This window comes from Rattus norvegicus, chromosome 5 (assembly GCF_036323735.1).
Source record: "Rattus norvegicus strain BN/NHsdMcwi chromosome 5, GRCr8, whole genome shotgun sequence".
NCBI lineage: Eukaryota > Metazoa > Chordata > Mammalia > Rodentia > Muridae > Rattus > Rattus norvegicus.
Window position 1 is genome coordinate 31,239,904 of NC_086023.1, and position 26,932 is coordinate 31,266,835.

Genomic DNA, 26,932 nt, shown 5'->3' on the forward strand with positions numbered 1-26,932 from the left:
TTTGATGGTTCTTTAATGCTATAAAGTCTTTCTCTTTTCTGTGTCTACTATTGATGTTTGGTTCTAATTGCTCAGAAGCTTACATGAAACATAATAGTCCAGCTAAGGCTGGTAACAACTTAAATTGCATACAAAGCTGGAAAGAATGAGGTTTTTTTGTGTTATCAGGTTTTGCTAAATATTTTGTTCTGTGTAGTCAATCTTGCTAACATCCTCTCTGCTGTTGAAAGAAAACTACTATCTTACATTTAGATATAGTACTGCTCATCTAATCATGATTTGCAGATCTCTTGTGTTATATATATATATATATATACATATATATATATATATATACATTCTACTGTTTAAGAAAGAAGAATTAAAATGTTCCAAAATAATGACAATATCTTTTTGTCACTTAATATGTGAAAATTAATGTTTATTTTTTTATTCTGTTTCCCCATTTGTCTTTTAATGACTTAAAAACTATTTTAAAAGTCTTTTGTTTGTTTATTTTCTGAGCCTTTTGTTTTAATGTAGTATTGATAACTTCCTTCTACCTTTTGTCTAATTCTCAATCATCTTTTTACTGGACTTTAAATTTTTGATTTTATGTTCTTATATATAGTCCTCAAAATGTTTATTTTGGGACAAACAAATTTAATTTGTAGCTTAAATGGAAGTTCTTTATATTCTAGCTTAAAATTATATTCAGCTAAAGTTAATGTTCTCTATTGGTTTGCACCCTATTCTACAGCTCTGTAATATTTGGACTACATCTTTTCTTTCATAAGTATTTCATTTCTTTCTTTCTTGGGATTTTTTTATATTTTCTGTTTTTATTTCTGTCACATTGGATTTACTAAAATGTAATGTTCATCAACTTTGAAATCATACTGAGGGTTCTTATTTCTCATATGGGGCTAGTGTTTGCATCTATTCAATTTAATATTCTTAAAGGCAGATGCTCTTATTTATTTGTATCCATACTGATGTCACAGAAGAACTTAATAAAGACTTGCTTAAATATCTTCAATTTCTTAGTTTTAGATTATAATTTCTCCCTTTTCTTTCCTCCCTGCAAACCCTTCCCTTCTACCCCTCATTGCTGAAAATCATCAGATCTTACTATAAAAACCTATATTCAACAAAATTTGAAAATCTTCAGGAAATGGACAATTTCCTAGACAGATACCAGGTATCGAAGTTAAATCAGGAACAGATAAACCAGTTAAACAACCCCATAACTCCTAAGGAAATAGATGCAGTCATTAAAGGTCTCCCAACCAAAAAGAGCCCAGGTCCAGACGGGTTTAGTGCAGAATTCTATCAAACCTTCATAGAAGACCTCATACCAATATTATCCAAACTATTCCACAAAATTGAAACAGATGGAGCCCTACCGAATTCCTTCTACGAAGCCACAATTACTCTTATACCTAAACCACACAAAGACACAACAAAGAAAGAGAACTTCAGACCAATTTCCCTTATGAATATCGACGCAAAAATACTCAATAAAATTCTGGCAAACCGAATTCAAGAGCACATCAAAACAATCATCCACCATGATCAAGTAGGCTTCATCCCAGGCATGCAGGGATGGTTTAATATACGGAAAACCATCAACGTGATCCATTATATAAACAAACTGAAAGAACAGAACCACATGATCATTTCATTAGATGCTGAGAAAGCATTTGACAAGATGTTCAAATTCATAATCTCTTTTTCATTAATTGCTGTTACATACACATATGTACAGGTATGTGCACATGTATTTCTAAATGTTACCTGCGCAGTCTATGGAATGTTGCTTGTGTGTATGTCTTTAGGTCTGAGCATTGTTATTGGAAAACAAGTTGGTGAAGAAGACATTGTCTTCTGCCCTCGGCACCTTTCAGTTACCTGCAGAACCCTATGAAGGGCTGACATCTCTCTCATGGGCTTTCAGTGTCCACTTTGGAATGTCTAGTGTTCTTGTCCCTGTAACTTGTTAAAAGATATAGTTGGTATAGTTATGTAACTCTTCTGAAATACCTTATTTTCTCATGCTTAGCCATTTTTTGTTTTATTTTCCTTTAGTACCATAAATCTTAGTGCTTGTTTATTTATATGGTATTAGTAGATGATGTGGTCTTTGAAATCTATGATAGCTGTCAGTATGTTCTACCTACCGCTGGGAATTGTTCTAATTATCTCTGTAACATCATTAAACTAAATGTTTGGCCCATGTTTATGTGTTTAGGGATTAGTTTACCAGGTTGCTTGCTGTAATCCAGATGTCTGTATAATTTTGAAAAAAAATGATTTTTTCTTTTAAGTCTTTTGTTTATTTTTACACTCCAGACTTTATTCCCCTCCTGGTCCACCCTCCAACTCTTCTGCTTCCTATGCCTCCTCCCCTCCCACCCGTGTCTCAGTGAAGATGTCCCACGCCCCACCCACCCGACCAGACCTCTAAACTTCCTGGGACCTCCAGTTTCTTGAGGATTAGGTGCATATTCTTTGACTGAACCCAGTCCCAGAGTCCTCTGCTGTATGTGTTGGGGACCTCATCTCAGCTGCCTGGTTGGTGATCCAGTGTCAGACATCTCAGGGGTTCAGGTTAACTTAGATTGCTGGTCCTCCTACAGAGTTGTCCTCCTCCTCAGCTTCTTCCAGGTTTCCCTAATCTAACAGAGGGGTCAGCAGCTTCTGTCCATTGGTTGGGTGCACATATCTGCATCTGACTCTTTCAGCTGCTTGTTGGGTCTTTTGGAGGGTAGTCATGACATGTCCCTTTTTGTGAGTGCCCCAAAGCGTCAGTAATGGTGTCAAGTTTAGGGGCCTCCCCTTGAGCTGGATCCCACTTTGGAGCTGCCACTGGACCTTCTTTTCTCAGGCTCTTCTCCATTTCTTTCCCTGAATTTCTTTCAGACAGGAAGAATTAGAGCCCACCTCCAGCAGAAAGACAGCATCAAGTGAGGGTTGAGGTTGCTATCCCACAGTCAAAACTCTGACCCGTAATTCTTCCTGTCTAAAAATAAATGACTTTTTAAAATTTTACTATTATATTACCTTTATCTTTTAAAAAGCATATGGCATCATTTTAAGTGACTGAAACAGCTAATTTTGTATATCCTTACAGATCAATGTTTCTAATTGTTTTACATTATGTAGTAATTCTACCAACTTGGTTATTATTTCTAAGTATACATTTTCTTATGAGTATTTATAAGTTGGTTTATCTTTAAGACATCAAAATACAAAGTTTTTACTTACCCGGACACTAGAGTTTTCTATAAATACTCTGAGAAAGACTGTTGAGTTTGCTTTTGTAGTGTAATTTTTGCAGCTATATGGTGTTTGTAATACAGTAAAGATATCTTACAGCAGTTCAATGGCAGTTTGGAAATTATGTAACAAATTGTCTTGGCCTTACATTTACTTCTGATAGTATAAGAAACAATTATATAATACTTTTGACTTGAATAAAAGAGGAGGTATTTGAAGCAGTTGAAAATTACTCTAAGGTTGAAGGCAAGATAAAAGTCTTTACTGTTGATTAGCAAATATTATTTGTCAGTGCTGCAAATAACTCATCTCCCAATAATTCATTTGAGTAATTAAATTTAGATTGCAAATTTTTCTTTTCAAATATTTTGACTGTTATCTCTCTTCTTTTCTATTGTATCTTAATTGGTGTGGTCTATATAAATGGACAATAAATTATATATCTTTGTTATAGAGATCAGACAGTGAATAGAGCTTGGTATTCATCCCAGACAGAATTATGATGGAATGCATTTGAAAGATTAAAGGACTAAATTTACTTTTTTTTCTAATTAAAGGCAATTAAAGATTTGAGGATACAAATAAAAGACAATGAATTAAGGAATAAGTGTAGGAGCAAGTCCATTTGCAGGTGAAAGGCTCTGCCTTTGAAGCAGAACCAGCTGCATTCTCATCTAGAGAATAACAGTTTAGGAAGCTTTTCTGCATGCGCCCGTTTGATAGCATAATGGAGTTATAAGCAGCTTAGGCGGCATTCAGAAAAGAGAGAGCATTAATGCTGAAAGCAGTGCAGGCTGAGGAAGAGCAGCGCTGCTGTGTGATGATAGTGAACATGGCCAGTGTGGAGTGAAGAGAAGAGCTGCACGCTCATGGAAAGATGACCATTTACAAGACAGTAGCCAGGCAGTCACTGGATAACGAGCCTAAGCATCCAAGTTAGCCCAATGATAAAGACATGACTAGGCAAGAACCAAAGTCAATTGTCTGCTTTTTGGTTTGTTTTTTTATTAAACTAAGGAAATTCCTACTTGTAATATTAAAGCATAAATTACTTTCAATAGGAAATAATTGCTTATATATAGATGATATATTAATTTAGAGCATCATATAAATTGTGATATCCTTTGCTAAAACAATGTGATATGGTGAATGAATATCGATAACTAGTATACTATTAAAATGTATGATTTTTACTAAATATATTTTATATATGTGTTTTCAGTATATAAGTGTTATATTCATTTAAATATTTCTTACTTTTTAGATAAATTTTAGTATTACTGAATATATAAAATACATTTTCAGTATTATTTATTAAATTTTTATAATATCGTACAATATAATTTGATCACATTTACCTCCCTAACATCTCTGAGATCTGCTTTCTCTGTCTTCATCTCCCTACCTACCCAACTTCCAGGTTTCTTCTGTATCCTCCATTTCTTAATCTCTGTATATTAACCAGTTGTAGGTCTGTATATGCCATATTTAATCTCTGTACATTGACCAGTTGTGGTTCAGTATCTGCCATTCCTTGATCTCTGTACCTCAGACCAGTTGAGGGTCTTTATGTTAATTTTATGTTAATTGTCATCTACTGAAAAAAGAAGCCTCTTTGATGAGTGTTGACAGATACACTATCTATGGGTATATCCATTTAACAGAATAGTCTTGGCTTCATTCCAAGTGCCTATAAACTATTTATCCACAGGCTCTTGGCTCCATTAACAGTGCCAGGTATGGTTGCTATCTAAAAGAGCTGGTCCTAGAATGTTATTAGTGACTTCCATAACATTTATGCCACTATTGCCTCAGTGGACATATCCTTAAGTATAAATAATGAAATTATGTCAGTTGTAGAAAAAAATGGAGCTGAAGATTATATTAAGCAAAATAAGTAAGGCTTAGACAAAGATCATTGTTTCTTCCTGTACAGAACCTAGATTAGTCCAAGTACACACATACCCATATACCTACACACACACACACACACACACACACACACCTACACATACACACACATCAGACACATGATTTTTTGAAAGACTATCATAAGAGCAAACAAGATAGCTAAGAGAGAAAGACACTTGCCAACAAGCCTAGCAACTTCAGTTTGATCCCAAGTATCAACATAGTAGAATAAGAGAAATTACTCCAGAGATCTGTCATTTGACTTCCACACATGAACTATAGCCGATATAAACACACACAATGAATAAGTGAAGAAACCCAGTTTTAAACATATCCGAATTAAATTGCAGAAATGAAGTATAATTCAAGTGATAAGAAATAGAGTTGGGAAGAAAATTATTATATAATTATTATTGAGTACACAGAGATAATGCATACAGTGTTCTGAAGTACATATAGTATGTGAAATAATTGACAAAATATCTTTGGAAGAAAGAATTAATTTTGCCTCATGCTTTCCAGTATGGCAGTCTACAGTCTTTTCATTCTTGCCCTTGACAGCAGGGGCATGTAGGAGAGGCTTACTCATCTTCCGGCTCACAGAAATCAGACAAAAGACAGGGTCTAGGGACTAGGTCTAACCTTGGAAAGCTTGTCTCCCATGACCTACCACCTCCAGGTATGTTCAACCCTCTAAAGTGTCCATCACCCCCCAAAGACATGGCCAGAGGAGAGCCAAGCCTTCACTGCACTTCATATCTAAATCATAAGAGAGCAGATGACAGAAGTTTCAGCCTGGCTTCTTCCACAAATATGATAAATATGTTCATGATATAAGTATACATGATAAATACATATATTTAACATATGAGCTGGCAACCTATACCTAAAAACAGGGAATCTTGTGCTAACACAAATCTCACTATGATTATCTTCATTGTCTTGAATTATTAGTTTATGGTTCCCTACATACAACTTAAGTAACTGTCTTGGAAATACTTGGCACATTTATTTCTGTTTACTCACTGTTATAGGTGCTTGAAGATTGAATCTAGGGCCTCATGGATGCTAAATACATATGTAATCACTGTGTTACTCTATCCATTCCTATTGCATTATTGGCATGTCCAGAAACAAATGCAAGCTTAATACTTTACGTATAAAATATAGATTATCTAGTTTGGATATTTAAATACAAGTACTCTAAACACAAGGGACTTCTGTGTATTACAGTTTTTACAGCCATTAAGGAGAAAGACTTCTGTCTTCAAGCCATAGGAGTATCGATTTCCTATACATTTGAAACACACATCTATAACTATAGTATTAAGGATATGAACACAGGAGGATTGTTGCCCTGAGTTCTAGAACAACATGGGCTACATAGCAAGACATTTCAGAGAACAAGAAGATTCAAGGTTTAAAAGTTCTTGCCCATAATAGAAGTGTAGACTGAGTCTGAAGACCTTAGAAGAGGCCTTGTAAGTGCTGTCATTGCAAACTGCTTTGTGCAGTGTATGCTCTTGTGTCTCATGGACCAGAAGGGGAATGGAAAATTAATGCCAGATGTGCTGCTTGGAAATGTGCCAGCTGTATATTAATTTTAATAACATCTACTATAAATACACGTTTAGATGTTCACATTAACCTCAATGATAATCTAAAAGTTTTGTTTTATAAAAGATTATAGGTGGGAGAGAGTAACGTAACCAATGGTTTCATGGCACTGAAGCTGAATGGTAAATTCTTACTGTTACATGACTCTAATGTCAATCTGCCATGTGTTATGACAACATTATAAAAATAGTGCACATTATTGATGAGTTGTATTGTTTGAAACCATCATTCATTCTTACCTTTTCCCTTTTTTAGCATGTAGAAGATGAGTAGGAATGTCGTCTTTCTGCTCATCTCTGAGACTTTCACATTTGTTTTTAGATTTTTCCTTAGGAATGTGCTTGGTAACCCTGAGTGGAGGACTGTGTCGCCATGTTCATCGTTCTGAGGTGTTTATATCACAGCAGGAATAATGACAAGAATAACCTGACTGTTGAGATGTGAAATCAGAATGAACACTTGTCAAGCTTTCTTCTCTCTCTCTTTTTTCAGCAAAATTAAATGTTACTAATTTAAAATGGGTTAGAGTCATGTTTCTCTGTAAATTATTTATTCCTTGATTTAATCTTAGAACATTTGATATGCATTTTCTTTTACGATTGACTCATTTCTAAATCACTAAACCCCACCAACAAAAACAACTGATTAAGTTTCTGTTGTTGGATTCAGAGCGGCTGCACTGCAGCAGGGTGAACCACACGCTCTTGCTTTAAGAACTAACACACAGCTCTGCAGGCAGAGAAGCACTTGTATGTGTAATGAACTCTACCCCACTGTAGAACTCTTCATTGCTATCCATTTGCCTCACTCCTCCGCCATTTCTACTTCTAAAGATCTATATGAAAGTTTAAAGGTACTTTTGAATCATTAGTAGACACATTAAGAAGCAGATTTATTTCACATTAAATTTTTATGATATACTTTAGATCAACTGCTTTCCGATTTGCTTGCATGTGAGGAAGATGTGGAGTTAGAGAGAGTCACAGTATCATTTAAAGGAGGAAGTGTGTGCATGAGCTCTGGAAATGGACCACTGAGAGGAGAAGGGCTGAGGTGAGAATAGGAGCGCAGAGTGGAGATTGGAAATTACCTCTATTGTCATGTGACCATTGCTCAGAATCACATCTCAGTTTTCACACGTAATGTGACTCCCATATATTTCCTTTGAGAGTTTTTTTGAATACACGTTTTCTTGATAAACCTTTTGTTGTGAAATCTACTTTTGCCCCCCTGAGGCTGAGCGATGTTTCTTTTGTGCCTTGTCAGTAGGGTCACCAGATGGTACACCAAAACTAAACATGATATGACACGGACTCATTGTTGCTTGTTTCTTGGCTGTGAAGTGTGGTAATGAAGACTGAGTGTCACATCTAAATGTTGCTGTTTGCCACAGTACTTAGTCAGGTCTGTGTGTCCTCGGGGGAGGAAATGAAAGTAAAGTATTTTGTTCTAATGAACTTAGGGGATAGAAAGTTGGTTCTTTATAGGTTCTTTTTGTAGTCTTAGAGAAAAACAACCAAATATTTCTTTTTTTCCCCATCTTTATTGAATTGGGTATTTCTTATTTACATTTCTATTGTAATTCCCTTTCCCGGTTTCCAGGCCAAGATCCCCCTAACCCCTCCCACTACCCTTCTATGTGGGTATTCCCCTCCCCATCCACCCCCCATTACCAGCCTCCCCCAAAGAATCCCGTTCACTGGGGATCTAGCCTTGGCAGGGCCAAGGGCTTCCCATTCGACTATTGCCCCTACTAGGCTATTCATTACTACCTATGAATTTGGAGCCCAGGGTCAGTCCATCTATAGAGTTTTGTTAGTGGCTTAGTCCCTGGAAGCTCTGGTTGGTTGGCATTGTTGTTCTTATGGGGTCTCAAGCTCCTTCAGCTCTTTCAGTCCTTTCTCTGATTCCTTCAACGGGGGTCCTGTTCTCAGTTCAGTGGCTTGCTGCTGGCATTCACCAGTGTATTTACCTTATTCCAGCTGTGTCTCTCAGGAGAGATCTACATCCAGTTCCTGTCAGCCTGCATTTCTTAGCTTCATGCATCTTATCTAGTTTGGTGGCTGTATAGGTATGGACCACATGTGGGACAGGATGTGAATGGGCATTCCTTCAGTTTCTGTACTAAACTTTGCCTCCCTATCCCCTCCTAAGGGTATTCTTGTTCCCCTTTTAAAGAAGGAATGAAATATCCTCATTTTGGTCAGCCTTCTTGAGTTTCATGTGTTTGGTGCATCTTGGGTAATTTCGAGCATTTGGGCTAATATCCATTTATCAATGAGTGCATACTATGTGTGTTTTTCTGTGATTGGATTACCTTACTCAGGATGATATTTTCCAGTTCCCTCCATTTGCCTATGAATTTTATAAACTGATTGTTTTTGATAGCTGAGTAGTATTCCATTGTATAGATGTACCACATTTTCTGTATCCATTCCTCTGTTGAAGGGCATCTGGGTTCTTTCCAGCTTCTGGCTCTTATAAAGAAGGCTACTATGAACATAGTGGAGCACGTGTCTTTGTTATATGTTGGGGTATCTTTTGGGTATATGCCCAAGAGAGGTATAGCTGGGTCCTCAGGTAGTTCAATGTCCAATTTTCTGAGGAACCTCCAGACTGATTTCCAGAATGATTGTACCAGTCTGCAATGCCACCAACAATGGAGGAGTGTTCCTCTTTTTCCACATCCTCGCCAGCATTTTCTGTCACCAGAGTTTTTGATCATAGCCAATCTGACAGGTGTGAGGTAAAATCTCAGGGTTGTTTTGATTTACATTTCCCTTATGACTAAAGATCTTGAACATCTCTATAGGTGCTTCTCAGCATTCAATATTCCTCATCTGTGAATTCTTTGTTTAGCTTTGAACCCCATTTTTAATAGGATTATTTGTCTCCCTGAAGTCTAACTTTGTGACTTCTTTGTATATTTTGGATATAAGGCCTCTATCAGATTTGGATTGGTAAAGATCTTTTCCCAATCTGTTGGTTGACATTTTGTCCTGACAACAGTGTCCTTTGCCTTACAGAAGCTTTGCAGTTTTATGAGATCCCATTTGTCGATTCCTGATCTTAGAGCATAAATCTTTGGTATTTTGTTTGGGAAATTTTCTCCAGTGCCCATGTGTTTGAGATTCTTCCCCACTTTTTCTTCTATTAGTTTGAGTGTATCTGGTTTGATGTGGAGTTCCATGATCCTTTTGGACTTAAGCTTTGTACAGGGTGATAAGCATGGATCGATCTGCATTCTTCTACATGGTGACCTCCAGGTGAACCAGCACCATTTGCTGAAAATGCTGTCTTTTTCCCATTGGATGGTTTTGGCTCCTTTGTCAAAAATCAAGTGACCGTAGGAGTGCGGGTTCATTTCTGGGTCTTCAATTCTGTTCCATTGCTCTATCTGTCTGTCTCTGTACCAATACCATGCAGTTTTTATCACTATTGCTCTGTAATACTGCTTGAGTTCAGGGATAGTGATTCCCCCTGAAGTCCTTTTATTGTTGAGGATAGTTTTAGCTTTCCTGGGTTTTTATTATTCCAGATGAATTTGAAAATCTGGAATTTGAAAATTGTTCTGTCTAACTCTCTGAAGAATTGGATTGGATGTTTGATAGGGAATGCATTGAGTCTGCAGATTGTTTTGGTAAAATGGCCATCTTTTACTATATTATCCTGCCAATCCATGACCGTGGGAGATCTTTCCATCTTCTGAGATCTTCTTCAATTTGTTTCTTCAGAGGTTTGAAGTTCTTATCATACAGATCTTTCACTTGCTTGGTTAAAGTCACACAGGGGTATTTTATATTATTTGGGACTATTATGTAGGGTGTCATTTCCCTAATTACTTTCTCGGCTCCTTTCTCTTTTGTGTAGATGAAGGCTACTGATCTATTTGAGTTAATTTTATACCCAGCCACTTTGCTGAAGTTGTTTATCAGCTTTAGTAGTTCTCTGGTGGAACTTTTGGGATCACTTAAATATACTATCATGTCATCTGCAAATAGTGATATTTTGACCTCTTCTTTTCCGATCTGTATCCCCTTGATCTCCTTTTGTTGTCTGATTGCTCTGGCTAGAACTTCAAGAACTATATTGAATAAGTAGGGAGAGAGTGGGCAGCCTTGTCTAGTACCTGATTTTAGTGGGATTGCTTCAAGTTTCTCTCCGTTTAGTTTAATATTAGCTACTGGTTTGCTGTATATAGCTTTTACTATGTTAGGTATGGGTCTTGAAATCCTGTTCTTTCCAGGACTTTTATTATGAAGGGGTGATGAATTTTGTCAAATGCTTTCACGGCATTTAATGAAATGATCATGTGGTTTTGTTCTTTCAGTATGTTTATATAGTGGATCACATTGATGGTTTTCCATATATTAAACCATCCCTGCATGCCTGATATGAAACCTACCTGATCATGATGGATGATTGTTTTGATATGTTCTTGTATTGGGTTTGTAAGAATTTTATTGAATATTTTGCGTTGATATTCATAAGGGAAATTGGTCTGAAGTTCTCTTTCTTTGTTGGGTCTTTGTGTGGTTTTGGTATAAGAGTAATTGTGGCTTCATAGAAGGAATTCGGTAGTGATCCATCTGTTTCAATTTTGTGGAATAGTTTGGATAATATTGGTATGAGGTCTTCTATGAAGGTCTGATAGAATTCTGCACTGAACCCATCTGGACCTGGGCTCTTTTTGGTTGGGAGACTTTTAATGACTGCTTCTATTTCTTTAGGAGTTATGGCGTTGTTTAAATGGTTTATCTGTTCCTGGTTTAACTTCGGTACCTGGTATCTGTCTAGGAAATTGTCCATTTCCTCTAGGTTTTTCAGTTTTGTTGAATATAGGCTTTGGTAGTAGGATCTGATGATTTTTTGAATTTCCTCTGATTCTGTTGTTATGTCTCCATTTTCATTTCTGATTTTGTTAATTTGGACATACTCTCTGTGTCCTCTGGTTAGTCTGGCTAAGGGTTTATCTACCTTGTTGATTTTCTGAAATAACCAGCTTTTGGTTCTGTCGATTCTGTTGGTCCTTTTTGTTTCTACTTGGTTGATTTCAGCTCTGAGTTTGATTATTTCCTGCCTTGTACTCCTCCTGGGTGTATTTGCTTCTTTTTGTTCTAGAGCTTTTAGGTTTGCTGTCAAGCTGCTGATATATGCTCTCTCCTGTTTCTTTCTGCAGGCACTCAGCGCTATGAGTTTTCCTCTTAGCACAGCTTTCATTGTGTCCCATAAGTTTGGGTATGTTGTACCTTCATTTTCATTAAATTCTAAGAAGTCTTTAATTTCTTTCTTTATTTCTTCCTTGACCAGGTTATCATTGAGTAGAGCATTATTCAACTTCCATGTATATGTGGGGATTCTTTCCTTATTGTTATTGAAGACCAGCTTTATCCTGTGATGGTCTGATAGATCACAAGGGATTATTTCTATCTTTCTGTATGTCTTGAGGCCTGTTTTATGACCGATTATATGGTCAATTTTTGGAGAAAGTAGCATGAAGTGGTGAGAAGATGGTATATCCTTTTGTTTTACGATAGAATGTTCTATAAATATCTGTTAAGTCCATTTGGTTCATGACTTCTCTTAGTCTGTCTATGTCTCTGTTTAATTTCTGTTTCCATGATCTGTCCATTGATGAGAGTGGTGTGTTGAAGTCTCCTACTATTATTGTATGAGGTGCAATGTGTGCTTTGAGCTTTAGTAAGGTTTCTTTTATGTATGTAGGTGCCTGTGTATTTGGAGCATAGATTTGGACTTAGAGTTCATCTTGGTGGGTTTTTCCTTTGATGAATATGAAGTGTCCTTCCTTATCTTTTTTGATGACTTTTGGTAGAAAATCGATTTTATTCAATATTAGAATGTGTACTCCAGATTGTTTCTTCAGACCATTTGCTTGGAAAGTTGTTTTCCAGCCTTTTACTCTGAGGTAGTGACTGTCTTTGTCTCTGAAGTGTGTTTCCTGTAGGCAGCAGAATGCTGGGTCCTCATTGCGTATCCAGTTTGTTAATCTATGTCTTTTTATTGGGGAGTTGAGACCATTGATGTTGAGAGATATTAAGGAATAGTGATTATTGCTTCCTGTTATATTCATATTTGGATGTGAGGTTATGTTTGTGTGCTTTCATTCTCTTTGTTTTGTTGCAAAACAATTAGTTCCTTGCTTTTTTTAGGGTGTAGCTTGCCTCCTTGTGTTGGGCTTTACCATTTATTATCTTTAGTTGGGCTGGATTTGTAGAAAGATATTGTGTAAATTTGTTTTTTTCATGGAATATCTTGGTTTCTCCATCTATGTTAATTGAGCTTTGCTGGATATAGTACCCTGGGCTGGCATTTGCATTCTCTTAAGGTCTGTATGACATCTGTCTAGGATCTTCTGGCTTTCTTAGTCTCTGGTGAAAAGTCTGGTGTAATTCTGATAGGTCTGCCTTTATATGTTACTTGACCTTTTACCCTTACTGCTTTTAATATTCTTCCTTTGTTTTGTGCATTTGGTGTTTTGACTATTATGTGATGGGAGGAATTTCTTTTCTGGTCCAATCTATTTGGAATTCTGTAGGCTTCTTGTATGTTTATGGGCATCTCTTTCTTTAGGTTAGGGAAGTTTTCTTCTATGATTTTGTTGAAGATATTTACTGGTCCTTTGAATTGGGAGTCTTCACTCTCTTCTATACCTATTATTCTTAGGTTTGATCTTCTCATTGTGTCCTGGATTTTCTGTAAGTTTTGTGCCAGTAGCTTTTTCTGTTTAACATTATCTTTGACGATAATTTCTTTGGAATGTCGATGATTTCTTTGGAATCTTCTACTCCTGAGATTCTCTCTTCTACCTCTTTTATTCTGTTGGTGATGCTTGTATCTACAACTCCTTGTCTCTTCCTTTGGTTTTCTATATTCAGGGTTTTCTCCCTTTGTGCTTTCTTTATTGTTTCTATTTCCATTTTCAATTCCTTCACCTGTTTGATTGTGTTTTCCTGTAGTTCTTTCAGTGATTTTTGTGTTTCCTCTCTAAGGTCTTATACTTATTTACTTGTGTTTTCCTGAGTTTCTCTAAGGGAGTTCTTTATGTCTTTCTTGAAGTCCTCCATCGTCATGATCATACGTGATTTTAAATCTAGATCTTGCTTTTCTGGTGTGTTTGGATATTCAGTGTTTCCTTTAGTGGGAGAATTGAGCTCTGATGATGCCATGTACTCTTTTTTTTTTTCTTTTTTTCGGAGCTGGGTACTGAACCCAAGGCCTTGCACTTGCTAGGCAAGTGCTCTACCACTGAGCTAAATCCCCAACCCCTGATGCCATGTACTCTTGCTTTCTGTTGCTTGGGTTCCTATGCTTGCTTCTCACCATCAGGTTGTCTCTGGTGTTTTTGTTCTACTATTTCTGAGAGTGTCTTTACCGTTCTATAGGCCTGTGTTTCAGGAATGTTATAGACCTTTTTTCATGTTTTCTTTCAGCCAGTTATGGGAACAGAGTTTTCTGTTCTCAGACATGTAGTCAGTTGTTCCTGTCCACTGGCTTTCAGCTGTCCCTGTGGGCAGGAACCAAAAGGGCCTGCCCCTACTTCTCCTAGTTCCCTGTGGGTAGGGGTACCAAAATGGGCTAGGTGTTTTCCTGTAGAGTCAGAAATGTGGTCAGAGAGTAGTCTCCTCTGGTTTCCCAGGTGTATGTACCCCTCTGAAGGTCTAGCTATCCCTCTCACGGGATTTGGATATAGGGAGCTGTTTGACCAGATCCTTTCAGATCTGGGCGCTATCTGGACTACAGGGCTCCTGCAGCTTGACTGCCGCAATCTTCCTCTGCCCACAGGCACTATACAGTTTCCTCTTGGGCCAAGGAGGTGGGCAAAGGTGGGCAGAAGTGGTGATCTCTCCTGCCCTGGTGTCTCAGGATTGCCCACACATCTGGGTGGTCCGCGCTCTCTCCCACGGGGTTTGGGAGCAGGAGCTCCGAATATTTCTTAAATTAATCATTTGAATATTTAGTTTATCTACAATATAATAAATTTATCAGGAGTTATTTTATAATTGCTAAAACAATGTTAACTTTACAAAATAATGTGATAATATAATTATGTGTTTATTATTTATCAGTGCCTTTATTTCCAAAAGATGCACTTACTCTGAATATCTTACTGTCTAAAAATTTAAAGTTGTAATTTTGCTTTGACATGTTTTGCACTTTGAATCAAGATGTCTGTCAGAGACTTCTTCCTAAAAGAGTAAAAGGACATACTGATTTTAGCTATGTTTATGCTAATCTCAACTGTGAATGCGCATGTCGTTCTCTGTCTATGCTTTTCTTTATGTCAACATTCTTAGAAATTTCATAGGTGACTGTGAAGTTTTCATTGTACATAAACATAATTCATTGTCTGAAACTACTTCTTTCTAGGTAAACAAGATTATAAAAAAACCAAACCTATTCTACGAGCAACCAAACTAAAAGCAGAAGCGAAGAAAACAGCGATCGGCATAAAGGTATGCTTCTGTGTGATAAAGTTATGATTTGATGTGTGCATGCCAGTTCCTTTGACACAACTGAATTGTATTAGTGTTGAATTCTGAACATCCTAAGCTAGGAGAAATCTCAATAAAATATCAAACGTGAGGGGTTTTGTAAATTTACTTATTTCTTTACCATCTTTTGAGGACTCTTAAAAGGAATAATTAAAGTGTATAACATAAACAGTAAATAGAAAGTAAGTTATTGCTAAATTTATTATTCTAGCTGCTATTACTATTGTTCAAACATTTCAGTCATGTGTCTTCATCAGATTTTGGGACTTTGAGTAAATTTCCCCTACAAAATTGTTTACGCTACTGTTGTAATATCTCTGTTGTTTTATTGTCTCCAGTACTCTGTATAATGAAATTCTAATGACATTCTCAAAGTTGTCCTTTTGGTAAACCAGTGTTTATCTGCTTAGGTGGGATAATTGCAACTGAGGATGATGTCAGCAGATACTGGTTTACTGTGCTAGCAAAGCCAACGTCATCATCTTCACTATTATTCTCATCAAATGTTCACCCAGGACTTAGAATGAAGTAGCTGGGTAGGAGAGGACACTTGGAAATAATACTACCAAATGTGTAAAGTAAAAATGACCAATTCAAATATTTTATTTAAATATTAAACTGTTAAAAGAAGATTTGGGTTTTCATCTGGCAGATAAAAAATCAATTTTTCTAAGTTATAGCTTATAACAAATGCCAAGGTATTACCAGCAAGCTGTAAAGCTGTTCAGCTGCCAGATGATATATTTGGTTATCTTCCAGAGCTTGCTATTATGATCATGAAACACTGCCTTCCTTTTGCTTCTGATTGCTGATGTTGACCCAGGTTTACTGAGTACTGTGCTGTTTGCACAGCACAGTTTCCTCAGTTGGCACTATGATGTAGGTTTTAATGATAAAATAATGTTTCATTTAAAAGAAAAACTTACTTTATATTTTTTTCAAATACACATGAAGTTGCATTCATTTATAAAAGACACTATGGTATGAATTTTTCAAAAGCAACGCTAAGCATTTATTTTCTGTTTGGTCTCATGGTGATTTGAATCTTGTAGTAGGAACAATTTTCACATTGTCCCCCAAGGAAACAGTTAATAATCTTTTTTGTTTCATAATATGCTAGGCATTTTAAAAGGAAATACTAATATAACAAAATATATTCCTAACATAGTTTAATGAATAGTTAAATATTAAAATTTGAAGAACAATATAGCCATTTATATATTTTATACCACATTTTTATACACACCCCTCATTTAGTTTGCTTTTATACTTTTGTTTTGGAATGCTTAGAAGAAATCACTGTGCTCTGATTATAAGTTAAAGTCCAGTGCACACTACTATTAGCTACTATCTGCTTCAAAATCTATGATGAATGAATTTTTCTTAGCTTTGCCTCACAATATAAAGTATGTATTAAAAGTATGTAATATAGATATATTTTAACAATCTAACATATCATTCTGATTGCTAAGTCTAGAGAATAAAAAACTATTATTTTCCTTGCAGCCATTACTGTGGTATGAAACTTTTAAGAATCAGAACCATGACGGTGTCTTGCACTTTGAATCTAGCATAGTGATTAGTTTGCCCCATCAAACTTTGAGTACCTTGTCATTTTGGCATAGGATTTTAAATAACAGAGTTTCCTTCAGCAATTGTCTTTTAATGTGTTTTAATTTCCCTGGTGAGTGATTTTATCTATATTGATAATGTCAGAGAAGTAACTGAGGACTAATGAACATCAAACATGTTTAACTCTGATCCAGGTAATACACGATGTCCATAATGTTATGTTACTACTTGCCTACTTTTGAGTGAGTTATGTCCCTAGAAACTATGAACAATTCCACAGAATAGAAAAAATGTCAATGGCTACAAATCTAAGTATACAATGAAGGCCCTGAGATCTCATCCCTCTGGCTCTCCCTATGGCTGGGGGTGATCTAAGCCTGAGAAGCTGTATTTGGGGCTGGAGGCTATCATTTACCTCAGAGCTGTCCACAGAGCTGACTGTACAGGGCAAGCAGTACAGAGCCTTGTTCTGGCCAGGCTGAAGGCTTCTGTGACTGTTAAGTGACAGGGAAAACTCAAACTTAGCTGTGTCTGGTTTGGATAAAGAAGACTTCCCATGAGTGTTTGTCAGAGCCTTCCTGACTTCAGCTGACCTTGCGTAATGGAGCCATTGCGATATAATGCAAAGTGCTCTTGCATTTGCTATGGAGTTAGTACTGTGGATATTCATGACTTAAAGTCTTGAAACTGTCCCAGTTTTAATATGCTTACTATCAAAGTCATATAGGTATCACTTGATCCAGTGTGTCTGAGAAATCACTCTGAGCTATTACAATATTGTAGAATCTATGGAAGGTGGTGAGCAAGGCATGGTGTTCTTGAAAAGAGTATGCAGGAAATCCCCTCCAGATTGAGTCACCATGTTAAACCAAAGTACCCTGGCCCCTGAGATGGAAAGAGATGGGAAGTAGGGCATTGACCAAGTAAGGCTTCTGCTGCTTAGCTGTACATGCCCAGCAGAGTAATAGAAAATGTTCTGGAAGGAAACTAGTTCAGCTTAATACAGGAATATATCACATTGAGTAGAATTCACTTCTAATTTAGAAATCACTCTTATTTTTTTTGCTTCATAAGTATGAATCAGTATCATAATTTAAGACATAAAACGGCTGCGTGTGGCACTGAAAAGTATTTCTACAAACAACGTTCATAGTAGGTTGTTTTTCAAATAGAAGATTAATTTTCCACCATTAAAATTAATTTTTACTTCTTTTATTAAAAGTAAATTTTTATATGGTATATTCTGATTATTGTTTCCCCTCCCCCAAATATTCTGAGATCCTCCACACCGCCCTCCCATCCAAATCCACACCCTTTTTGTCTCTCCCTAGTAGCCATACAGGCGCTTAAATAATTATAATAATAGTAATAATACTATAAAACAAAACTAAACAAGCTGTAATAGGAACAAACCATTAAGGAGAAGAAAAAGAGGCAAAGCAAAAGCATGGGACGCGCATGGACGCAGACACACATGTGTACATGTCACTAAAATTCTTACACAATGCAGATACCTGTGTTCCCAACAAGAAAAAGGAAACAAATCTTTGTTTGCTAATTTTAAAAGTCTATTAGAAAAACATAGTCATCACAAAGGAGTAAGGATAGAAAACTTAGCTTCTCCACATAAATAAAATATTCAGTGTCAAGCAGATCCTGCCAGCATCCCTTTGGGATGAACAGCTTGAAATGTTGTTTGTTCTTTTTGTTATTTCGGGTTCAAATCTGAATAGCAGCCAAGACTTGGAAAGGGAGTCACATGCCTACAGGTGTCTAAGGTTATGGTCACAGCCTCCGCCAATCTAAAAGCTTTATTTCAAGATTTGATCATGGCATAAAACTTCAAAACAGTCACCCTCCACAGTGCTTGCCTCTGTGAAAATGCATTTTGAAGTAAACTGTTAGAGACATTGTCCACCGTGATTTTTAATTCATCTGCATTTGCATTGAAGGACAGGGGCCTTTCTATATACATAATCTTTGCTTTCTATGGCCAACCCTCTTCTTACTACCTGTGAATATCCTGAACTCATTTATGAGGGAATGGCAGGTTACCTTAAGAACAGTGGATGGGAAAGCAGTCATTAAGAATGATTACCAGTAAGATGAGAAACAGGGTCTTGATTCGAGAATAAAAAGTCATTCTTTGGTTGAGCTTATGTAAGCGACGGCTGCTGTTGATCAATCCTGTTGTCCACTTTACAGAGCAGATGGGGTTGGTGGCTGTGTCACTTGTTTATTACATCCTCTTAAAATTAGTGGCCGTTTACCCAGATGGGCCTGGGGGCACAGCTGTGGATAGGAGACAGTAAATGAAACCTGTCTGATGCCTCCTTGCCCTTTAGAGATGTCAAAGTGGTCCAGCTGTAACAAAGAAAATTTCACTTTCGTTTGACAGTACATGGATGTATGATATTTTAAAAATCAAGTAACACAAAATTTGTTGACATGGGTTTTTTATTAATATTTATTTTCATACTTTGGATATTTAAATAAATGTAATCAAGCATCGGAAAATCTGTACATAACGTCTATTCATATTTTCAACATTCATCTGAAATTTGGGTATACATCAGATCCATTTTAATGTTTTTTAAAGTTTATTAGGTGGCACATGTTGAATTATTTATTTTACATTCATATGAAATGTAAAATATATTCATACAAATGCAAATGAATTGCTTCCCCATGAAACAAAGCAAGGTAAGCAGTGTGATGCAAAGGTGGAAACCAGTTGGTATTCTAGAGCCTTCTGGGTCATGGACTGACTCTGTTCTTTCTTCCTGTGCAGTAAAATAACATGTTAATATTGAGTAAAGTACTTTTCAGAACATACATACACACACACACACACACACACACACACACACACACACATTTTGAAGGGAATGTGGCTTTATTGTATGTTAAATTTTATCCACTATTTAATACCAATGATTGATAAAATTAACATAAAAATACCACGGTAGCATATAATCCCTGTCTTCCGAGCAAAAGTGAACCACACTAGTTTATGTCTTATGAGCTCAGGGTTCACTCTTGTTCCCCACTCTACAATTTACAGATTTTTAGGGCTCTAAAAAGTGGAATATGTGGCTAAGCATGTTGGCATAACCCTACAATCCCAGAACTCCAACCTTAGTCTGAAGAAGGACGAACAGGAGCTGGAGGCCAGGGTCAGCCATTTACCAAGGTAGAGGTCAGTTTGTCTTAAAAAGATAAAAACAAACAAACAAACAAAAATGAGAGATGTGGAGAGGAGGAAACAGAGAAGAGGGAAAAGAAGCAAAGCTTAATAACAGTGCAGAGGAGTGGAGGATGTGGAACTGAGCAGGGAAGGATGTAAGCAAAGGGGAGGAGGGGGGAAAGAGAATCTATAATTCCATAATAATACCAAGAATAAATGTGAATGGCTATGTTTGTATAGCATCTATCTCCTGAAATCAATTATCATGGGTGTTTCTTTGCAATAGAAAACAGTGATAATTTGTAAAATATCTTCTGTTAAATTACATCACTAATGAATAACATAATAGTTAAAAACCAGTAATGTGTACTCAGAGAACAACCGGAATATAAAATCATAAACTTCACTGAATGCACTTAAAATTTTGAATGTCAAGGTTAAGAAAATATATTAAAACAATAAATTTAAATTTTACCCCTAGAAAAATCATAATAGAAACACCATACACACTATTTACTTGCTGTTTATGGAGAATAGATTAATAATTGATAATATAGAGCTGTTATTATTATCCTACACCAATAGCACAGGCTATTGTATGTGCTGAAGCTGACCTCTTCATCTGCTCAGGTTTCCCGTTTTCTCTTCCCCAGGAGGTTGGCCTCATGCTTGCAGCTATACTGGCCCTCTTACTGGCTTTCTATGCTTTCTTTTACCTCCGACTGTCCACGAATATCGACGCTGATCTGGACCCAGATGAAGACTAGCTGAGCAGGAATCAGAAAAGGAAAAGAACTAAGTCTGATATGAGCATCTCTGGGGACAAATACGTTGCAATTTCCAACACTAGAACAGTTCGAAAATTTGCTTCTTGGTACTGTCAGTCAGTTTGCAGAATTATCTTTGTGCTTAATGGCATAGGGTATCAGAAAAAAGACTTTACCCAGCAATCCAGGATCATGTATCTATTTGATACTTTATAAATCTCTCTGCCCTGGCAGATATCCTCTTCAGGGTACCGTTTAACAAGATGGAAACATTTTTTTTTCAGATTTCTTTCCAATTTACATGTACAACTCCATCGGTTACAAGTCACTAAACCTATTATATCCTATGTATATTGTGAGAAAATTATATATTGCCATTTGAAGAAGCATACTCAAAATTATATTCAGAATCCAAGAAGGAACAGAAAGTGATAGGAAATTTCTAATTTACAAAGAAGCATGCTTTCTTTGCAGACATATTTTATGTCATTAGGGAGACTATCTGCACATATATCTACAGTAATCTTTTCCTTCCTGCCAACTGTTCGTGCACATGTGCTGCGTCAGAAATGGCACCTGGATGACAGAAGCTCAAAGAGTCACATATGTCCCTAAAGTGGAGTTCCTCGTCTCCTGGGCTGCCTGAACTGGTGTAAATAGAAAGTTCAGCTGATCTTGATTTTAATTAACTTATTACACCATTAATATAAAGTTGGGATTCTATATTAATTATGTTGTTCTGGCTGCCTGCAGTATCAGTTTGCCCCTCATTTAGGGAGCTGTGTAACAATCTGCCATTTAATCGTGCAGGGTTTTCTACGCTGCAGAGTTAGCAGGGGCGTACGTACATCGAATTATTTTATTGGCTCGTCTCTTAAATTTGAGCATTACAAAGTTTTTTATCGCATTTTGTCTCTTGTGAATTAATTAAGACTCTGTAGAGTAAAATAAACAATAGAAAAATATGTCACATTTTACCTTTATGTGTAGTTCTTTTTGTAAATGTTTTCTATGTATTTTGTGGTTTAGTGTAATGACTATTCAATATTTTTATTGGTAACCAGAATTTTAACAAAACTGTAAAGTACACATGCACACAAAGCCTAGAACTACATATATATATACATATATATTCCTATATGTACTTAAGTATATAATACATTCTTGTTAGCTCCTATCTGATATAAAGATGCATAGAAAACAACTATTTTGAAATAGGTATGGACTTTAAGACTGTACATTCACTTTATGAAAAAACTAAAAATGATTCTAAGGTCCTTTCTGCACTTGCCAGGAGACGGATGCTCTAATAAATACTCAAGGAGTAAATCAGGCTTTTCAGCCTGGTTTCTAAAGGAACAGATATTATTTGGTACTTTTGAAAAAAAAAAAGAAAGAAAGAAAAACAGTATGTCAGTATAGCATTTGTTCTGTAGAAATTTTTAAGTAGCATAATTTATTTCATCAGTGTGAAACAGCCAAAGGTTCCAATATCCTCACATATTATTTATGCCAAACATCTGAGGGCAAAATGTGGCCAGAGTTATTTGCTGGATTCTTCCTTTTGAACTCACAGGCTCAAGAGAGGGAACAAGAGCTCTTGCACACTCACCACAGAGGACTCATCCAAGTGGCATTTTTAGGAAAGGTTGCAGCATTTTATGCCATGTGGTATGTCTGCTCGCGAAGCAGGAGGCAAGGGAATATCCAAGCTGGCATTTTGGATTTGATGGGCCTTTTCCTTTCCTGAGTGACACGCCACATGTCAAGAAAGGCTGCTTTCTTCCAGTCTCATCACATTTACGTGAGCAATTTTCATTTAGTTATTTCCCTCCCATATGGTGGTAAAAACAGTCACATCCAATGAAGCTTATTTCTGGTTCTCCGTGGTAACTGAAGTGAAAGGACATGTAATAACTGCTTATCAGATACCTATCCAGGTCAGATAGTTCTGCAGTTCTCAGTGCGTCTCCTGGAAACGTTTGACAAGTGGCTGTTCTGAGAAAAGCCCCCCCTTTCCTGTTTCACTCATGACATGTGCTCTGGGGAGAAAGTATTGTTTCTATAATAGTAAATATCAATTGAAATCCGCTGTAATAATAAGCAGGTTTCACTACCTGAATTTATCAGTGTTCTGGGTCTGTTTGTGTAGCTGGTTGATTTATGACATTCCCAGAGAACAAATCCCAGGCTCAAATCTTTGATTTCAGCAAATAGCAGGGAAAGAGAGACAATGATATTTTTACATTGCAACTGCAGTGCAATTGCAAATTTCATGAACTCACATTCCCAGGAAGCAGCCAATCTCCCAAACAGAAATACCAGACTGAAAGTCTAGTTTGAATATTTCCAGACAGGAAGATGTTAACTCCATGCTGTTTCAGGGGACAACATTTTTTTTGATTAGTGAGTAGCATTTGTCATAAATGCGGGATTGGCGTCAAGTATAATGTTTAGACGTGGCTACTCCTCTTATAATGATGTACACTTCCAAGAATGATCGAGACAAAAATAGGGAGACATTATAATGGTCTTTAAGAAATATTGGGATCTGCCTATGTGCACTGTGGCATACATGTCCAACTAAGATCACATAGCAGTAGAGAGCTGTGAATAGCATACAGAGGGAATGATCTCACATGCAGGTTTAGATAAAGCCATTTAAATTCATTTGGGGAAAATATTGTAAAAGTATAACATCGTCTAATAGTCTTTCTAAGCAAAGAAAATCCCACTTCAGTGCAAATATATAGTTGTTTTCCAAGTACGACGTATATCAAGAGTTTCTCTTTCAATTCGTCATATAGACTAATGGTGAACTCTAACTCCAGTCAACAGAGAGATCCTGAGAACATGGATTGTTTTATTTCTGCCATTCCGGTTTGTGGTCCTCTGCTCATGAATTTAAGTGCAAGCAAGAATTTGGTTTAATTCATTTTAGATGACTCGGTGATTTTCCATATATTAAATGCTTAAAAAAGTTTAAATTTAATAATAAATCTAAACACAGTATTAGTCAACCCAGAAATTAGCATTTTTGCTTTTCTGGTGTAATGCAAGATAATCTATGTATAAACTGTATGTATATATGATTATTTCTTGCAGATCTAAAGAACTGTACAAAGTCAATATGAATTAGGAACAGCGGTCTCTTTTAGGAGATCAATGCATATTTATTTAAAAACATTCTTAGCATTTCACTTCAACTTACCATACGTATTCACTTCAAATGAAAATAAAATTAAATTTTTATTATAATGTTTTACGTGAATACTAAAGCACTCAGTTTTCTAGGCTCTAAAAGTATATAGTCAATAATAATTCATCACAGTGAATTGTACATTAGATAAGCCTCATAAATAAATGCTTAGAAATTAAACATGTTTCTATTTTAATGTACTGCATCTGTAACAAACTTCCGAGCCAGAGACTATCCGAAGCTGAGTCTTTCTTCTCTCTCCAGCAACAGGGAAACTTCTTTATACTTACCTGGGGCTTCTCTGGGGGCAGGGGGAGGGGCACTTCCTACTTCTCCCCTAGCAGAGCGCTGCCTTGTCTTCTTAGCACTACACCAGTGTCACCTGGATAGAAAGATGGTAGCTAGATGGTGTTCCACTGACACCATTTCTAGGATCATTACAACCTTCCATCAAAACACAATTGTAGCAGAGGAATCCAGCCCCTACAGAGACAGTCTCACCGTTTCCCTTGGTTGTAATTGCATAGGTAAGTACAAAGGAGAACCGGAGAGTCGTGTGCAGAGGTGCACAACTGTGGACCAGTCCCAGTGCATCAGAGAACCACTTAAAACAATTGAACTGCAGCCCTATTCTGCATAGTAACGCCTTGTTACACAATTTTTTGTATCCTTAGCAACAGATAGGGGATGCTTATTTCGAGAAAAATAAGTTACTTTACACGCCAGAAGATTTTTGATGACAGTGCCCCCTCCTATTTTTCATTTTTTAAAACAACAACCAAATTGGTGGGGAGGCAGCCAAATTTTGAGGTACCAGTGTTTCTCGAACAGATGTCGCACCATTATTTTTTAGCTCGTTTGGATGAATAAACATGTGAAACTGTGAAGTATTACATTTTAGATTTTTTCATTAAAAAAAGAGACAATCTGTTTACTGTCCTAATTGAGACAACAATCCTCGTGGTTGCCAGTTTCGGCAGTCACAACAATGAACTATAAATATTTGGACCAATGAAGTACATGGTGAGTATAAAGGCTATAGCATGTGTACAGTTCTGTTGTCGCGGGCACCCATCTTAGTATGTCTTATGTTTTTAACTTCATCAAATAAAATGGTCTGTGTGGAGCTCAACTTTCCTGGTAAAGCGAAAAGGAGTGGATATCAAGATCTAATTTCGTCCTCCTTTGTGAACCTCTTCAGTGTACAGCTGTCTGTCTGCAGCTGACAAGTCGCGTCTGCATTTGCCTTGCTGAAGTGGGAGGGCAAGTCCCTCACTGCCTTTCCTGTGCGATGTGCCTGATGATAGCAAAAACTCAAAAAAAAATCTCCTTCCTTTTCTCATATTTACATAACATTGCACACACTTTAAGTTGGAAGTTCCGTAATTGGTTTATAGTTAAGCGACAGAAAATGGTATCTATCATTTTTGCTGAAAGGACTAAAATAAAGGAGGCTATAACACTCATCTTCCCATGGTATTTTTCTTGAAACACCAAAATGGGACTCTTAAGTTGGCCGGATAACTAGCTGTCTGGTAGTCCCAATTATTTGTGACCCAGGGAGATTTACTGTTGCTGTTGCTATAGCATTTGTTATTGTACATAACAGGGTTTTATATGTGATATATTTTGGCTATTGCAACTGCCATTTTATTACTGAAATGAAAATTTTATCATGATTGACACAGTATTTTCATTAAAATAATGAATTATGTTCCTCTACATTATTTGACATTCTATGAAAGCAAGAGCCAGTGCAATAAGATTTTATGTACATATATAGATGTAAGTATATGTTTATGTATGCATGTGAACCAGTACATAGGTATGTATGAATGTGTGTATATGTGTATATATTATGTAAGTCAGTATGTATGTATGTATGTATGTATGTATGTATGTATTCTGTGAATTGGTTCGATGTGTATATATTATGTAAGTCAGTATGTATGTATGTATTCTGTGAATTGGTTTGTTTGAGATGGGCTCATATAGCACAGGCAGGTTTAGGATGACCTTTAATTTCTGATTCTCTGCTTTCTCCTCCAGAGTACATGGATTACAGCATGAACTACTATGTTTAATTTAAGATTTTTAATATACCATATTGAATATTGAATGAGATTTATATAACATACCCTATTAGAACATAAATGATGATAGTTTCTGTAATCTACATATATATGGAAATAATTCACAAGTTAGTAAATATAACTTCAAATGTAATTTTGTTAATGTCACCTTAAGTTATTGTGCATATACATAATTTAGTAAGTATGATGAATCTTTGTTAAAAAAATACAAACTCTACACAAGAACATAAGGAAGCTTTGATACAAAAGAAATTCCCAGTTCTCCTGACTGGATGATTTAGTTGTACTAATATATTCTTTTGAGTACAGAGAAATTTAATATATGAACTCTTAGTATATTTTCAGGATAAAGAAATAATATGTAAACTATTAACATAGTATAACATTTAGTAGAATATAGTATGTATTCATAGGGAAAACAAAGCTGCAAGAAAAGAGATGCCTTATGTAGTAAGATCTAAACATATACATTTATTTAATGAACATATATAATAATGATGAAGAGATAGAATATTAAATTATAAATATAAATATTCCTGTATAGTATGACTTATGACTAAATTAATTTCTGATTGTCATTCTCTACAAAAAATGAAATCATATAAGTTATGAGGATAAATTACAAAGATCTTTAGAATCTTGTAATAGGAAATTATGTCTAAACATTGACTTCTGAATTAACCATCATAATATAAATACTCTTAGATAGCCGCACATTAAATACCATCTAACATTGCAGCCTTGACCTTAATTAAGGATCTGAAGAAACAGTGTCGTTCACACACTGCTTGAGAGTGGTCATGGAACCTGTTCTC

The 26,932-nt window shown here is 36.2% G+C and overlaps 1 protein-coding gene and 1 long non-coding RNA gene across 3 annotated transcripts in view; one reads left to right on the top strand and one right to left on the bottom strand.

Annotated features, from left to right (window-relative positions):
- The window catches only part of Triqk (triple QxxK/R motif containing), a 72,890-nt gene extending 51,088 nt beyond the window's left edge, over positions 1-21,802 (top strand). For both annotated transcript variants that reach the window (XM_006237906.5, NM_001171802.1), the window contains exons 4-5: positions 15,175-15,260; positions 20,712-21,802. In XM_006237906.5, coding sequence (XP_006237968.1) covers positions 15,175-15,260; positions 20,712-20,825 — 200 coding nt within the window. In that variant the 3' untranslated portion in view covers positions 20,826-21,802. The remainder of the gene's footprint in view (positions 1-15,174; positions 15,261-20,711) is intronic.
- LOC120102833 (uncharacterized) lies at positions 18,793-26,348 on the bottom strand. Its single transcript, XR_005504658.2, has 5 exons — positions 24,526-26,348; positions 24,315-24,406; positions 20,673-20,825; positions 20,009-20,080; positions 18,793-19,654 (listed from the first exon to the last, which is right to left on the bottom strand). It is a non-coding gene; the product is annotated as an uncharacterized LOC120102833 (long non-coding RNA).
- Between the last annotated feature and the right edge of the window lie 584 nt (positions 26,349-26,932).